Genomic DNA, 18,471 nt, shown 5'->3' on the forward strand with positions numbered 1-18,471 from the left:
GACTGCTGGCTTACTTGTGGTTCCTAGGATACTTAAGAGTAGAATGGGAGGCAGAGCCTTCAGCTTTCAGGCGCCTCTTCTGTGGAACCAGCTTCCAGCTTGGATTCGGGAGACAGACACCCTCTCTATTTTTAAGATTAGGCTTAAAACTTTCCTTTATGATCAAGCTTATAGTTAGGGCTGGATCAGGTGACGCTGAGCCACCCCTTAGTTATGCTGCTATACGCCTAGGCTGCTGGGGGGTTCACATAATGCACTGTTTCTTTTCATTGACCTTATTTACTTTGTTTATACTCCACTCTGCATTTAATCATTAATTGTTATTAATCTCTGGCTCTCTTCCACAGCATGTCTTTTCTCTCTACTCAGCCCAACCGGTCACAGCAGATGACTGCCCCTCCCTGAGCCTGGTTCTGCTGGAGGTTTCTTCCTGTTAAAAGGGAGTTTTTCCTTTCCATTGTCGCCAAGTGCTGCTCATAGGGGGTCATTTTGACTGTTGGGTTTTCTCTGTATTATTGTAGGGTCTTTACCCACAATACAAAGCACCTTGAGGTGACTGTTGTGATTTGATGCTATATAAATAAAATTGAATTGAATTAAAATTGAATTGAATTGATTGTGTGTGAATGTGTGTGTGAATGTTAAATAGAAAGCACAGATGTAGAAAGAGTGTGTGTGAATGAGACATGCTGTATAAAGTATTTTGCATGCTTGTGTAGAGTAGAAAAGCGCTACATAAGAACCAGTCCATTTACCATATTATTGAAGGTACGCGGTACAATAAATCTTAAAAATGTCAATCCACCTTATCTACCAGCTCTTTAGACTGTTTATATTGGAGAAAAAAAAAGGTCTTCTGTATTTATCTAACCTGAACTGCAGATGAAATTGGATTATAAGTTTAATATATTTAATCACTTATTCACTCATAGGTCAATTTATTCATAAAGTTCCAATTAAATGGAGTTTGGATGCTTGTATGATGTGGAGCACTGCATCTCTGCATCAGACCGGACAGGGGCAGCATTCCTGGCCAGGACAGCCGTGACTGTGATGGGAGGGGCGGATAGAGGAACAGCAGCAGCAAGTCTGGGGTCCAACATCCTCCCTGCTGAAGCTCTCTTGCACCCCTCCTACTTCTAGAACCTCATAATCCCAAACCTTTCCCATGAGTATTTTAAGGTCTTATCCATAAAACGGAAAGTGGTAAAGCGAAGTTGAAGTGGACATCGTCTTCGTGGCGTAAATAACATTTTTATTGATGTTTTTTTCTTCTTCTTTGGCCCGGTGTTCCCAGTAAACCAGGAAAATTGCTTGGTGTAGCTGTATCGGAGAGAAGGCTCGGGAGGAGGTGAAACTGCGAGATATGATGACCGAGAAAGACGCAGTGACAGAGAAGATAATAACAGGTGAGTTCGCTTGTGTCGTAACGTTAGAAAGATCCTTTTTATGAATTGTTGAAAGCTGCGGTACTCAGTGATCGCAATTAACGCACGCGCACGTACGCAGTTGCTCTTCGGCGTGGTCGTCTGTGGGACGCGTTCACGGGACCTCCTCTTAAGATTCCCGAGATTGAAGGTTAAATGAAGGCTGTGGGCATTAAGGACTGCTAAATTTCGGTGTAAGGCTGCCTAAAAAGTCTGCGCGACACCTTTGCTGCAGTGCAGGGAGGCTGTATGAGCTGTGAAGCCCTGCCCGGGCTTTCCAAGGGCACCCGCAGTGTACAGGACCTGGCCAACTAGCCTGCACCGAGAAAGAACATGTAAAGAACATGGCGATAAGTTGATCACTCTGGCTCGTGTTTTCCGACTAAGAGTGTGAGCTCAGTGTGTCAGGTCGTCGCCAGAGAGCTGATACATATCAGGTCTATCCTCCATAACGGTGCGGAGTTTGGTCACGTGGCCCATCCCACCGGAGTTGTGACTCAATGCAGCAAAAAAGTCTGCACCATGTCCTCAGGTAACGTAGTGCTCATCACCCGCCCAGCCGGCGCTGCTACAGTGTCTGGTGGGGCTAGAGTCCTGAGCTGTATTTCACATCACTGTCGTACTTGGTTTTCTAAATCCACTCTGTTAAAGATAACTGTCTTCCATCTGGTACATCATTTCTCATCATCATCTCTGGTACGTCATTTTATTGTTGCTAGCTGAAATAAACAGTTATCACTAACAGTTATTTGTAGTCTTTTGCACTCCAGATGTACAATTTAATGTACCAAGCAGGATTCATTTTGACAGTTTCATCCTCTAGGATTATCCAGTGGGATTTTATACAATGTTCTAAATGGCAATGGTGACAATTCCTACCCCCCCCCCCCCCCCCCCCCCCCAACCACACACACACACACACACACACACACACAAAAGTTAAAATCCTGTCAGGTGACTGTACTACACTTACAGTATTTGAACTACTTTGGGTAATTTATATGAAGTTATAGCTGAAGTTTAGCTTTTGCTGTTGGTATTGTGAAGAGAAGACTTTAAATTTGAAAAAAAATTACATGGAGCTCAGCTGGTTAGAAGTCTGCAGAATCTCTTTCCTCACCAAAAACCAAACAATCAAACAAAAGGACTATCCTTTGTGGGGCCTCATGGCAGCTCTCCAGACTTATGTAATCTACCAGAATGAATGCCATAGAGATTGCACCCTGATGATGTCTCACAGGGATGAGAGCTTGATAGAAGATGTTGTTTGACTAGAACTCCAAAGGCTAAAAATTACTCCTTGTTAAAGTCTGTCTCTTTACTTGTGGGGTAATAAAGTAATACTTGAATAGATTGTGTGTAAGACAACTGAACAGAGTTCTTACTCACAAGGATTCCTACTACCTGTATGAGTTGGTTGTAAAGAAAGAGTTTCATAAATGGTGTAAGTTGAGAGTTGATCACACTGCATATGCATTTGTGTCTCTGGGATGAAAGAAGATGTCAGTGACATTATGTATAATCTGCAGATACATTTTCTGCCTCTTTAGTGTTTTGTTCTGATTTTAGCTTTCCAAAATACTTTAAACACAAGAGGAAAGCCATTGTGAATAAATGTTGGATACACTTTAAGAATTCAAACTCTTGTACTTTTTTGAAATAAGCAGTGATATGGCATGAATCCAACATCACTGCTTATTTCCCAATGTAGTGCTCCTCCCTGCAGTCACGATAAACTGCAGGGAAGTGCACAATGGTTATGCAGTGTGCAGTCATGATAAATGTCAACAATTAAGCAGATGGTATGTTCAATTCGGGCTGTTTATAGCACTATTTCTCACATTAGACTTGACATCTCTAAATCTAAGTTGGGAAAGTCTCTGCGTTTGAACTCATTTTCTGGGCAGTCATTAACCTGATGCTTGTGTATCTTCCATCTTCACAGCAGCACTTGGACGATGAAAGGGACCTTTTGTTCACTGGCTGAACCTTTATGGGTTCACATAGTTCAGAATAAATGGAAAGTATGCATGCTGTTAGATGCCAAACATACAACTGCTTTTTCATTTCTCACTGTTCAGCCATGATAATCTGTAGCTGAAATAAGCCCGATTTGCCCTTCTAGAAGATAGAAGCAAAAAAAGAAAAACAAAAAAGTAAAAATATTAAACATTTTTACATTTCATTCAGTGGTTTACACATTTCTCTAACAAGCAAATGATCCTCAGTTCAGTCCTTTGGGGTTGTATCAGGAAGGGCATCTGGTGTAAAAAAAAAAAAAAAATCAAACATGGGGCGATACCTGCTGTGGCGACTCCTTGTGAATAAGGAAACAACCAAAGTAGCTTCTAATGTATTTATTGTGGCATATTTTGTTCCCACTGTTTGCAGCCCTTTCAGTTTCAGGAACAAAATGTAAATCAATCATAGGAGGAGATTGTAAATCTGAGCTCCTTTTCAGGGGTAACTGTTGGTACAATCATTTGTTTTGGACATGCATCTGTGTCATGACATCACACCCAGGCATTCATATAACCACAATTTTACTTTCCCAAACAATATAGCTCAGGAAACCTGTACTGAGTTTGGCATTTTCAGAAATATGTTTGACATGTTTATGCATATGATGGTTAGGTTCCAGGTTCTTGATTCTAAGTCTCAAGTGAATCATCTTCCTCCGTCTCACTCTAGCCTCTTCTGTCACACCTCTGCATGTTCTTTTTCTTGCTGCCTCCAAACGCCTTCCTCCTCTCCTTTTCCTTTGTCTTTGGCCAAAAGTAGCACAGTTTCCACCCTGCTGGTCAACAGCACTGGTAATCCATGCAGATCCAATATGGAAATTTTATTGATGATCTTCATGTTTGATTTGTCAAAGACTTTACCCTGGATGCCCTTCCTGATGTAGCCCTCCCCATTTATCCAGGCTTGCAGTCGACACCAGACATGCACTGCCCCACTGCCCCCACCCCTGGCTGGGCTAGCTTCTTGGTTCTAAGGACAAAAAAAAAAAAAATCAACCTGCTAGTGGGTGGCTTAGCTATAGCCTGGATTCCTTTTGAGTTAATTAATAAATAATTAGGGTTTCTGCCATAAAACTTCTTAAGCCTGGTGACTGCTGAGGCCGTGGGGGTTTGGGTGGGGTGATTTGGTACAGTTTAATGCAATTCATTCGTATATCTCTACAGAACAGCTCTGCATAAAGGACAAATGAGGGAGACAGACATTCACAAGATTTTATTTCCTATTTCCAGCATGAAGCTAAATTAACATAGAGCTGGATCATCCATGAGTCAGACAGAGTTAACTGGTATGCTGCTGGATCATAGCTTTGTCAACCTGCAACACCATCTCTTCATAAAACTGTCCAGTACATTGAATGACTATGCATGAATTTTGCCACCCTAGAGTCTTTTCAGTTTCTCACTGGTCTCAACATAAAATAAGGTGTGGCTGAGAGAGCACTTTCCCTTTAAGCATTTTAGAGTATTGATGGGTTTTCTGATTCCTCTGTAGTGTAGAGGAGTTCAGGGTGTTACCATGGCAAACTAGCATCAATCTGCACACCGGTCAGGACCTGAATCACAAAGAACCGTTCTCAACATAAAAATAAAAAAAAAAGTGTGCCAGACACATCAGAAGTCTGTCACGGTCCTAGGCCTTTTGCCCAGTGTTTTGTGTTTTTTGGTTTTGTTGAGGTCCTGATATTGTCATTCCCTTTGTCTGCTTCTGGTTTAGATTCTTAGTTTGTAGGTTTTGCAATATTGAGTTTTGTATCTTTAGTTCCTGGTTGAGTTTTTGTTATAGCCTTAGAACGCATTAGTTTAGTTCTGGAGTTATGTTCTTAGTTACAGTTATTGCTTTCACTGAGTCCCTGCCTAGTCTAGTTGTCAAGTCTGCATTTGTGTCATGCGTAGTCACATCCTGTGTTGTCTTGTCTGGTCTCTTATGTTTGATTCAGGTGGCTGTAGCTCAGTAGGTAGAGCAGGTCACCTACTGATCGGAAGGTCAGGGGTTCGATTCCTGGCTACTCCAGGCTACATGCCAATGTATCCTTGGGCACGATACTTAACCCCAAGTTGCTCTCTGACCGTTCCGTCGGAGTATGAATGTGTGTGGATGTTATATAATTAAAAAGCACTTAGCTTAGTTAACATGGAAGTGCTTGTATGAATGGGTGTGCATGGGTAAATGTAAAAAACGTGTTGTATAAGCGCTTTGAGTGCTCTGACTGAGTAGAAAAGCGCTATATAAGAACTAGTCCATTTACCATTCACCTGTTCTCCTTAGTTTTGTTCTGTTTTCCCTGATCACCCTGTGTGTATTTAAGCCCTTTGTTATCCTTGGTTCATTGTCACCTTGTCCCTCATTGAAGTGAGTTTCTCTGCTCTGTTTCCATTTAGTCCAAGCAGCCATGTTCTTTACGTTTAGTTTATTCCCTGCTTCCTGCCAGCAATAAAAGCTGTGTTTTGAGTTCACCTCTGTCTCTGAGTCCTGCATTCTGGGTCCACATCCTGCCTACCTCACTACCGTATCATGACAAAGTCAAATGCAGCACTGCCAAAAAATACACACTATTGGAATCAAACTTCATACTGTTGAAATCAAAAAAGATGAGATAAAATCATTTGTGATTTTTAATATAATATACAAAAGTAAAATTCCAAATAACTGAAATCACATTCAAATATACCCATAACTGGTTGTCCAGAGGTTCCCAGCCCGAGTTTTAAAAAAAATTAGGTTGATCAGGTGGGTGTGTGTTGTTTTATGTACCAGTGACAAGATGAGTAATGGCTCAGGAAGGCTGATTTGAGCCATAAAGTCTCATATTTGGATGTTGATAATTCAGGGATTTCACAACTCTGGCAATGTCAAGGATCACAGAGTGAGTTGGACTAAAAAAATATGAGACTTGTGGAAAAGTTAGGTTGATTTACAATATGGTTAGTCACAAAGGCTTGAGGCAAAAGGCAGTTAGTGAAATAACTAACAGTTACATCAGTTGGTGAAAGGTCCAAATACAGGAATATCCACAGTATTTTCCCACAATAGTCTCTCTTTTTCAGTAACTCACTCAGGTCCACTTTCAGGTTTTTGCACAGAGGAAAAAAGAGGTGAATAATGGTTCACTAACAGTGTTAGTTCAATAGTCAGGCATCAACTGAAGGTCATCCCTCCATTTAAATAACCGCAGCCAAACAAGGTGGTGGCACACAGGTGTGCTTATCACCTTCAGGTGTGGGAGAAAGAAGTATGGGAAACCAAGGAAATCTGGCCCCTGAAACACAGACGCAAGGCTAACTGCACACACAAACACACCAACAGAGAGAGGGAAAGAGAGAGCCTCAAGGAGAAGAAACAGGAAGGAAATTATTTCTCTTTTAGTACATAAACATGATGTAGTGTTAAACATGATAAGTGTGAAGACGTTAAAGAGATGGTGCAGAAAGCTGCATCTGCATAGAATGAAGAACCACACAAACTGGCACCAGACAGATGCACCTTTGTGCACCTTTGTGGGATATGTTGAATCACAAGACACAATAAGACAGCTGATCAAGTTGTTTCATCTACCTAAGGCATTCTGTAGAGGGTAGAGCAGCCTTGGCAGTTGTTTGACTTGAAATGACGACTTTAATCTCAAAATAGTATTTCGACTTCTTTCTCGAAATTTTGACTTTATTCTCAAAATGCACAATTTAATTTTTTTCTTTTTTTTAGAGTTGAAGTGGAAGATGTCACAGCAGATATTACAATCTCATCACCACCCAAAATTTAGTAAATCCAGAAAAAAAAAGCTTAAAGTAAGATAGACAGCGAGTGGTTTGAGTCTTGCAAACCACTTGCTGTCTATCTTGCTGGCACTCCAGAAGTGAATAGCATAAGTGGTGTTGCCACTTGTACCATCCTCTGTCTAGTGGATGCATTAGACAGACATACATACGTAGCTGTCTGACTGCATAGTTAGATGTGATGCATGTGCAGCTGGTGAACGTGTCTCTGTTTTAGAGCTGCTGCTCTTCTCTGGGATATTTGTAGCTGGAGCAACAGTAACATTTTACTGTCACTTAAACTATACAACCCTAGTGCTAAGCTGCTAGCAATTGACCACTGGGCGTAGCCATTTTGGTTCACAATGTGCTTTTGCAATGTTGCAATTCTCCCATTCACATGACATTGTGGGGGATAATACTGTATTCATTCTGGTAAATTATATGCATTGCATGTAGAAATTGGAGGGGCTGATGAATGTTTGGTGGCTGGGGACCCTGACTACCTTTCCCCTCCAGACAGTAGTCTTTTTAGAGGAAACACTATGCCTGGCATTATACTGAGATTATACTTTCTGCATCCATTAGTCTGCTAGATGAGTGTGATGTAAATTTCATCATGAGACAGTGAATGCAAGGGTCTATGCGGATGTCTGCATCCCTGCCTGATTTTTTGTGACAGCGCTAATTCAGTCATGGAGAATTTACATATCAATGCACCAACTACGCATGCGCCCCATGCGTAGTTGGTGCTTTAGTGTGGACTTTGTGGGTGGCTGTAGCTCAGTACGTAGAGCAGGTCACTTACTGGTTGGAAGGTCAGCGGTTTGATTCCTGGCTACTCCAGGCTACATGCCAATGTATCCTTGGGCAAGATACTTAACCCCAAGTTGCTCTCCGACTGTCCCGTCGGAGTATGAATGCGTGTGAGTGTTAGCTAATTAAAAGCACTTAGCTTAGTAAACATGGAAGTGCTTGTATGAATGGGAGTGCATGGGTGAATGTAAACATGTTGTATAAGTGCTTTGAGTGCTCATACTGCTCATACTGCTATATAAGAACTAGTCCATTTACTTCAAAGAAGTTCTCCAGCTGTCCATGTCCGTGACAGAGTATAATCAAGGGTTAACTCTGCTTCTGCAAATCAAGTTCAGCTCTGAAGCTGAAGCTTTTCCTCCAAAGGAGGTAGATAGAAAACAAAAAAAAGCACTTCATTTACACAACTGTGCTCAGTGACTTTTGAATGTTGTTCAAATCAGTCTTTGAATTGTGAGTAGTGATGGAACACAAGGTTTTGGTTGACAAAGGTTGTTGAGGGGGTTGGGGGATTTAACACAGCTCTGCCATTTTCTCTGATAAGTTGCGTTCACACATGAATTCCAGAAAATATTGGGATAAACAGGTTGGGACCTTGTCCATAGTTGTCCTCTCTCAGTAGGAGAGAGTTTGTGTTAAGCTTGAATAAAGTGTGCAAAATGCACCACACGGAGGACCACTCCCAGGCTTTGAATACACTATACTGTTACTCCCACTAACTGCAGTATGAAACAGCACAACTGGATATGTGACTGGCAGGTTAATGATCTTTTAATGTCCACCCAGGCATTTGTGTTCCCGCTACTCTCTGCGCCTTGTTGGGCAGTGTCTAGAAAAGATGTGCTGCATGTGTGAAAATGTATACGTAGTAAATTCAGTGTGTTGCAAGAAGTTACCAGAGTAGAACTTTTATATTGGCTTTATATTAAGTACAAAGAGTGAGTCTGTTTATAGCATGTGAAGAAAGAACACTGCTTCTCACTTGTCAAATCCGTGAGTAAAAACACTACAGACCTGTGGCACTCATGACCTTGATTTGCCAGATGATCTGCTTTTTAGAGAAATTGTTCAAATTGTGTTACAAAAACTGCACTATGTAAGTATTTTATGATGTTTTGACACATAAATTCCAGGCAGTATTTTTTCAAAATCAGATTGTAGGATTGCAGGATAGCCTGCTTCAAAGCATAATTGTGAATTGGAAATAATAGATCGTTTAGGGAAGGATCGGTCGATTGGCAGAGGCAGCACACGTGATGCCAACTTGCTCATTGTGAATTCACAGAGTAGTTAATACATACACAAAAATACCCCACATAATCAGTCGTTCCACACTTTTTCCACATTTTTGTCACTGTCCCTCAGGTGACAGTACAGAGCTACAACATAGCATTGTGGACCTGAGCCACAGCTGCCCCATTACATACAGTTACAAAACTATAACAACTGATATTTGGGGAAAAAAACCTCATCTCAATATTTTTAGGCTGAATGGTGAACATGATGTGTATCCCTCTATGTTATCTATGAAATCAACATGTGTGATGTGTCACAAGCACTTTTATTAAACATCAAAGATAAATATAAAATGCAAAATATAATTTGGTATTTAAAAGCCGTTGCTTTCTCGGCAGCTGCTGCTGCTTTTGGAAAACATTGTTAAAACCACTTCACACATTTTTTTCTCATGTTTATACATGAGCCATTACCTTGGTAAACTGTTCACTCAGATAGGGATAATTTAGAGGCAGGTTTGTATGAGGTTGTGAAGTTCCACAGACAATGTGTTCTCTTGCATAGGTCAGAAAAAAGACTAAGAAAAAGCTGGAGAGGCTCTGTGGAACATAACCAGAAAATACATATAAAGACACTTGTTAGCACCATCACACCAGTTCATATGAAAGGCAATATAATGTAAATAGCCTAATCACCACTCCTACCTGAGCAAAATGGCAAAAAGAGGGAGAAGAAAAATGATCCCACTCCCATGAAGATATGCCATGGAATGTTATAGAGAAAATGGGAGCCAGAGGCCGTTTTCAGGATTCAGTCTTTCAGATGATCCATGTGTTGAAGGAAATGCTGATTTGCAGAGAAGTGGGTTACAGGATGGGGAGGGGCTTAAGTTAGGCCATCAGATAGTAGTTTTTTGAAGGGAGGGCGGAAACAGTGCTCATTTGGAAAAGAAAACATTGTTAGGAAGTCTGCATTGTGCCATATTGCTTAAAATTCTGCAGTCTTTCTTTGTGCTGTCCAATTAAACAGTGTTGTACTATAAACTACACAATACAGGGGTGGGCAGTTCATTTTCCCAATATGAGAAACTGGGACTGTTGTGGAGGCCCACACCAATAAGCTGAACTAAATGCTGTTCAATGTTAATTTTATCTCTTTATAAGCATATTGATCTAGCCCTCCACAATAGTCCCTGTTTCTCATGCTGGGAAAATTGGCTGCCCCTGGTCTCACTATGACAAGAATGGGTAACATATTAAAGAAAAAAAAAACAACTTGAAGTGTCATGTTGTCAAGCATCTGTCCAAAAGTGTCCCATAAATGTTAATTTGTGTTTGTGACTACAAAGACAAAGAAATTTTACAGCCAGTGAGCACTGTGGGAGAGACCACTCCCATTAGGATAGAAATATTTCATCATAGAACAGATTATTATGTTCTTCAATGCCATGTGCCACCACAGGACAGAGTAGCTCCCTAAAGTCTGCTCCCAGAGAGGAGATTATCTCATCAATACTTTTACATCCGCACTGCGTACGACTCTGGATGCTGTGGCTCCATGAACATTATTCTGCACCTTTATAATGCACATTTATAGCAGATCTAAAAACAAACAAACAAACAAAAACAACAACAAAAAAGCAATACATGTGATACAATAAGAGAAAAAGAGAGCCTAAAATCAGAAGGGTCTGACTCCGTGGTATAATTCACAAACGCGCAGCTTTAACCTGTAAGCTGGAGAAGGAATGGCGTCTCACTAAATTAGAAGATGCTCGTTTAGCCTGGAAAAAGAGTTTGTTGCTCTATAAAAAAAAAAAGCCCTTCATAAAGCTAGGACATCTTACTACTCATCATTAATTGAAGAAAATAAGAACAACCCCAGGTTTCTTTTCACCACTGTAGCCAGGCTGACAAAGCTGGTATGAGTATTTTTTGTAACAAAATATTTTATCATCAGATAATAGATATATAGGGGCATCACAGAATTACCTTTGAGCATGCAACTGCAGTTGGATAAATTAAGTTTTAGTTGTCACTCTTTGCAGGTGATGTTTGAATATGCACACATTAAAAAAAAAAAAAAAAAAAAAACATGGCTCCAGAAGTGGATCTAAAAAGAAACAAAAACAAAACAATGCATGTGAAACAATAAGAGAACACCAAACACGCTAACTATGAAAAATCTCCTGTTAAACCAGGTATATTGTAGTTGAAAATTACTCCAGATAATTACTCAGCATAGCAGTTATCTATTTTTATCTAACCTTGGTTTAGCATATTGTCTTCAGTACTCAGGCTGTATTTGAGTGCAGCTTTTGTTGTTGTCAGTTTTTCTATTACAGACACGCAGGAAGGAAAGCCATTGTTCTGCAGAGTTTGAAGGCATTTCCTCAGTGTGACCTCTTCAGGAACCTGCCTTTTTTCTGTTTGCAATTTCTGTAAATGGTTAATATTAAAGTATTTGTTGTAATGTACAATGCAACCTTTGGGTCTTTCAAATTTAAAGTTTGGAAATGTGAATCAAATTTGAAGGTACTTGATATACTCAGAAAATAAATGTTACATCTAGTTGGCACTGCTTAATCATACTACTGTGACTACTGAACAGGTGACACTTCACATGTTCAGTTCAAATGTTATTGAAGTGTTACCTGAAAACAGCAGCTTTAACTCTAACTCCTCCCACTGTCTAATCTTTAAAAATGCATAAAGTGTTTAAAAGGTTAAGAGTGGGTGCCTGGAGGGGCTTAGGATGCAGGCAGGCGTTCATGTTTGACAGGATTTCCTCTAGACCAGAGACACATAGAGGGAGACAAGACATAGAGAACTACAACTCACCTATGCCACAAACAGCAGTTTTGAGGTGGACATTACTGCTGGTGGAGGACCGCAGTGGTCCTGAGTCATTTAGAGCTGTTGTCCAGCTCAAGTAATCCTGAAAGCAGAGGTACAATTGAGCAATCATCATACAAAACCACTGCAATCTTGTGTGCTATCTCGGAATGCACCAGTCCAACTTTTTGCAGTTCAGCAGGTATAGCATAGCCATACCTGCCAATACCAAGTACTGATCAGGTGTTAAATCAGTAATCTGTGTTCCTCACTGTGAAGAAGGGACTCAAAATCCTTCTTTTATGGGCAACTTCAGCACAACTTTATGAAATAAAGTGTAAAACATAAAGGTGAGAACTGTAGTCATTTGGGAAGGTCTCGGAGTAGAGCACTACTCCTCCACATTGAAATGAGCCAGTTGAGGTGGTCCGGGCACCTGACTACAATGCTTCCTAGACACCTCCTAGCTATGGTGTATAGGGCATATCCCAACAGGAGGAGACACTGTGGCAGACACAGGACATGCTGGAGAGATTATGTCTCTCCAGCACTGGGAATGTCTTGGCGCATCCCTGAAGACCTGGGGAGAGGGAGATCTAGCCATCTCAACTTAGACTGCTGTGACCTGTACCTGGATAAGTGGCAAAAAAAATGAATGGATGGATGGATATAAATATGTACTTTCAAGCTATATGTACCAATTCAGTAACAGATTAGTGAACTGGTATTTACTAGTAAAATAATAAATGACATTAGGACCAAGGTAAATAAAATTTATTCACATCATTCACCTATTTTATTTACACTCATCAATGGTTAACACTGTGGACTTTGAGTCCCAGCTGGGTCCTTTCTGTGTGGTCATGATACTAAAATTTTGAGCTCAATGCTCATACCCAGGAAAAGGCTTACTGCTCAATACCATTTTTGATACCACAGGAATCCGAGGCATTATTTAGGCAAAAACAAGCATTATTTTAAGTTGTCTGATGTAGTGTAAAAAAAAATTAAAAAATAGTAACATAATTGTAATGTGGCAGCACAGTGGCACTGTGTTTAGCACACAGTAAGAAAGTGGGTTCAAATCCACCATCTGGCCAGGGCCTTTCTGTGTGGAGTTTGCATATTCTTCCCATGTCTGTGTGGGTTCTCTCCAGGTGCTCCAGCTTCCTCCTACAGTCCAAAAGGTGCTACTTTTCCACCGCCGAGGTGTTAGCCTTGCAACAGGCTGTTGACCTGTCCAGGGTGTACTGTTCCTCTTTGCTATTTTTTTGCCATTGGTAGGATTTTTGGATATCAGCCACTTTTTTCTATCTGCTGGTGGTACATGCCATGCAGGGGCCTTTCCTTCCACAATGGTTCCTGTTCTTTCTCAGGTTTTTGCTGCCTGAGGTACTCACTAAGCACATGATCCTTTGTGGCCATCTTTCTGATGTATTCATGGATTTTTGTTTCATCCAGGATAGTGGTTCTGACACTCACTAGTCCTCATCCTCCTTCCTTCCTCTTAGCATGCAGTCTTGGGGTGCTGGATTTGGGATTAAACCCTCCATGCATGGTAAGGAACTTTCTTGTCTTGATGTCAGTGATTTCTATCTCCTCCTTTGATCAGCAGGTCAGGGAGTAGGTGTTGATTGCCTGGATCTTGTTCTTCCCTTTCAGCTCACTCTTTAGGTCTTGCCTTACTCTCTGCAGGTACTTGGCAGTCGCAGCTTTCCTAGTGACCTCTTCATGGTTCCCAAATGCCTGTGGGATTCCAAGGTACTTGTAGTTGTCCTTAATGTCTACAATATTGCCTTTTGGTAGTGCAGTCCCCTCAGTTCTGACTACCTTCCCTCTCTTTGTTACCATATGCCTGTACTTCATTCCAAATAACATTCCGATGTCATTGCTGTAGATCCTAGTGGTCTGGATCAGTGAAGATAATTGATGTCATCCATGTTGAGGAGGTGGCTGATGATTGCTCCATTCTGTAGTTGGTATCCATAGCCAGTCTTGTTAGTGACATGGCTGAGGGGGTTCAGGCCTATGCAAAACAGCGGTGAGGGCAGAGCATCTCCTTGGTAAATCCCACACTTGATGTTGACTTGTGCAATTGGCTTGAAGTTGGCCTCTAGTGTTGTTTTCTGCATTATCATTGAGTTCTTGATTAAAGCTCTTAGGTTCTTGTTGATCTTGTACAGTTCTAAGTAGGGCTGCATAAAACGATTATTTTAGTAATCGAGTATTCTATCGATTATTCCAGCGATTAATCGAGTAATCGGATAAGAAATACTTTTTTTATTAACAGTTTATCTGCATATTTTAACTTCCGTACTGCAGTTTCTCGCCATGTGAACAAACAGCGGTGGATGGAGCAGCTACAAAGTTCTCTTTTCTTCACCTTAACACTTGCTGATCAGGTGCTTGATGAAGGACCTCCAGCTGTTTCACAGATTTAATGGTGGTTACTAAAAGAAAAAGCTGCTGTTTTGGACGCTGGAAAAACATTTCCTTTTTCACTACTTGAGCTCACCGTCACAGCTTCGCCTCTTTGCGCTTGCGCAGTTAAAACCGCTGCCTGCTATGAGTGTTTTGAAAAACTAGTGGCTGCGGGAGCCATGGCGCATGTGTGAGTAATGGTGTAATGCTTTGTATTCACAAGCATTCTCGAAAATACGTTTCTACTGCAGGTCTATATTTAGTCACTAATAAGGGATTAAAGTATAAAAAATATTTTGAAGGAGCCCCTCGGTCCTGGGGGGCCTTCCGGTACCGAACCATGGCTAGTGCTAATGGCCCGCGCTCGCTAGCAAACCAGTTCTGGTAGCTACAGCTGAAGTAAAGACAAAAATAGCAGCTGAAATTCTCAGCGAGCACAACACACACAGACACACAGAGAGCAGTGGAGGCGTGGAAATGCATGTCAGCGACAGTTGCCACCCGTCCCGTAAAGTACGGAACACGGCATGTTACGGAGCCGTATTCCACGGAGTCCCGTAACATACGGGGTTCTGTATTTTACGAGACAGGTGGCAACTCTAGTGATGATCCACTCTGTGTTAAATGAAATCCATCGCAGCGACGGAGAGCTTTTTAGAATGTGTGCTTGTGTATACGTGAGTGATTCACACTCCAGTCCAGTAGGTGGCGGTAATGCAGTTCTATGTTGGTTTGCCAGCCCCCAATAAACCCACAAAAAAAAAACGTTAGCACTAATGCTGCTAATGCTAGTGAGGAGCGCCGCTTACACCGAGACAGCTGAGCACTGCAGAGTTTAAACGAAGCATCGACACAGTAAATTTGTGTCGATAAATTTTTAGAATCGATTTAATCGAGTTAATCGATGAATCGTTGCAGCCCTAGTTCTAAGTATTCCAGGATCCATGTGTCTTGTAGATGTCTTGTAGTTCGTGTATTCAATCCAGGCGGTGAATAGGTTGGTCAATCTGGTTTTAGAGCAGTCACTCGAGACTGCATCTACCAGTAGCTGGTATTTTGCTCCCCTAGTATCTCTGCCAATTCCTTTCTGGGCCCCACTCATGTAATGCTAATTAGCTTTTTAATGCTAATTAGCTTGCTAATGTTAAATTCTAAATGCCCTGCCACACCTCCCCATGCTCTCTGATGCATTTGCAGGGCTTTATGCACGCACTGCATCTTAGGTGCCGTTTACACGAGACCCTTTTCATTTTGAAACGGCGACGTTTTGATGCGTTTCGCCCTTCTGTTTACACGACAACGGAGTGAAAACGATGTGTTTCGGAAACGGGGTCCAGAGTGGGGCGTTTCAGAAACGCACCGGCTTGCATTCTCGTGTAAACACTTGAAACCGGGGTGCTTTGAAAACGCTCGACTCGCACATGCGCACTATGGATGCTACGGCCACAGTTTTTCACGCAGGTGCAAATTGATAAACAGTACTCACGGATTCACGAGTGCTTCTTATGCTTTTCTTGTGTTTTTACCGTTTTGTAATTCAGCGTTGTGTGCACCAGCGATCCAACCTCATCGTCAGTCCACACAAAACCTCTCACATTGGCCGTTTTGTAAGTAAAAAACAATTTGCTGCACTACCTACTGTGTCACTCCACACATGCGCGTCTTGCATAAACTTTGCAAAGAGAAAACCAACGCCAACTTGTGGCCTGGCATGGGAACTACATCGTTTTCATCGTTTCACGTCATCGTATAAACGCGGATCGTTTCTGAAACGCTATCGTGTAAACGAAAGGCTGAAACGCATCAAAACGACACCGTTTCCAGTGAAAATGGCTTCGTGTAAACGGGGCTTTAGTTACCCAGCAGAGTTGGCCAACACATTTGACTTTGTCCAAAATGTCATCATGGGTCTGGAGGATGGGAAGTTGAGGCACAGAGTTCTGAGTCTTAAAAATGATGTCTTGAAGTTGAGCAATCAAGTTCAGCTTGGACTTGAATTTCTGATAGAAAATTGCACCAATCCAATTGCTTATACCAAGAACCCTGGAATTTTGTACCATTGCACCCCAAGTGAAAACATGGCTGTCGACTGCAGTCTGTCGACTTTATATTGACCAGGTCCCATTTCTATTGAGCAAAGTTTTTATTATTTAATCACTCAGCCCTATTCAATAGTAATGTTTAGTATCGATTAGTATCTGAGGATTAATTTTTTTAAAACCCTGCCTGTGAGCCTTTCTTCCAGGTTCTCTGGCTCCCTCATACAATCCAGGTGTGCTTATTAGGTTAACTGGTTATTCTAAATGGACTGTTGATGTTAGGGTAGAAAAAGTGCTTTAAGTGTATAGAGCAAAGCAATATATGGTTTGATGTGGCATGTAGGCTAAAGGGCTTTGAGTTACCAGTAATACTAGCAAAGCACAATAATTGTCAGTTCATTTTCAGCTCAGCTCAGCTCAGCGTGAGACTTTACTCCATAGTGCTGTCATTTATGGTTACGCTGGTCTCTCCTTTACCCACACTTCCATTCACTGTGAATGAAGAAAAAAAAAAATCTCCCTTCAGGTGCTCCCCTGCCACAAGGGATCGCCACAGCAGGTAGCTCCACATGTTTGATTTGGTAGTTTTATGTCCGGTGCCCTTCCTGACACAAACCCCAAAAGGGATTTGTGCCTCTGATTGATGACCCATTGCTTGCCATGCAAATGTGCCAACCATCACACCATTGCACCTAGTAAAACACACATGTGTGTCATGTCTGGAATGGAACTGACAAGAAACAGGTGAAATGAAATATTAATACAGCTGACAAAGCAGGTGATGTTACTGGCACAATAAAGATTCCTAATGGGGGTGTTACAGTGAGCATAATGAGAGAAGATTTTAATGACTTCCAAATTCCAATCAAAATCTGGCTTAAAATATTTGATAGTGTTATCTTGCCCGCTGCACTGTATGGTAGTGAAGTGTGGGGTACACTCAAGTCATATTGTTAGATTACCATACCAACCATACCACATATACCATATGGTATGGTATATTGTTAGATTGAGCAATACCTATTGGAATAAACACCCAACAGAATCTGTGCATGCAGTATTCTGCAGATACATTCTACACATACAGAGAAAAACATCAACAAATGCTTAATTACCTTAAACATAGCCCCAACACACCCTCCATTCCAAAGCCCTCCAAACCCAAGAGATGAGCCCAGAAGAACACTCTGTGTTAGATGGTGCTGAGACTTCCTGTTCCTTTTTAAACACCCTCACCTGTCTCACAACAACACTGCTTTTCACCACCAGTCAAAATAAAGCAAATTATAATGCAGCATGAAGATGCTTATCTGAAACACTGGAAAGAAAAAACTAAAAGCCAGAGTGGATTAGAATGTTATCTCTCCCTAAACAGAGATTATGAGTTACCGCTTAACTATCAGAGAGAGAAAGTAGTGACGTATCTTAACCAGGTGTTGGCTCAGTGACCAGAAACTGTCAATTGAACAAGGACCAATTCAGTTCTGTAATTTCAGATTTTCAAACAGGGCTAAATGGCACTTCAAAATTAAGAAGACTCCTTGGAGAATGAGTCAAGACAAATAGAATAATAAATAAAAATCCAGACCATAAACTATAATAAATATTTAAATAGTAATACTAAAACCCCTGTAAAGGCATTAGCAGCATCGAAGTGAGTAAAAATAATTAAATTATTGCGTATAAACAGTTCAAGTTGTTTTGCTTAAAATTAATTAAAATTTTCTCTAAAATGAATATTTTGTGAAGTAATTCATGAAGTCATCATTAGTTTATGTTAAAGGAATACTCAGTTCAACAGAGCTCTGACTCTACAGTTATGAAAAGAAACAGCAAGAAGGTCCTGGGTTTGAATCCACCATCCATCCAGGGCCTTTCTGTGTTGAGTTTGCATATTCTGTCCGTGTCTATGTGGGTTCTCTAAGGG

General features: G+C 41.2%; 1 protein-coding gene across 5 annotated transcripts in view; it reads left to right on the top strand.

The window, feature by feature from the left end:
* The first annotated feature begins 1,106 nt into the window (after positions 1 to 1,106).
* The window catches only part of hspa12a (heat shock protein 12A), a 77,769-nt gene continuing 60,404 nt past the window's right edge, over positions 1,107 to 18,471 (top strand). For all 5 annotated transcript variants that reach the window (XM_030725230.1, XM_030725232.1, XM_030725234.1 and 2 more), the window contains exon 1: positions 1,107 to 1,409. In XM_030725230.1, coding sequence (XP_030581090.1) covers positions 1,367 to 1,409 — 43 coding nt within the window. In that variant the 5' untranslated portion in view covers positions 1,107 to 1,366. The remainder of the gene's footprint in view (positions 1,410 to 18,471) is intronic.

This window comes from Archocentrus centrarchus, unplaced genomic scaffold (genome assembly GCF_007364275.1).
Source record: "Archocentrus centrarchus isolate MPI-CPG fArcCen1 unplaced genomic scaffold, fArcCen1 scaffold_50_ctg1, whole genome shotgun sequence".
Taxonomy (NCBI): domain Eukaryota; kingdom Metazoa; phylum Chordata; class Actinopteri; order Cichliformes; family Cichlidae; genus Archocentrus; species Archocentrus centrarchus.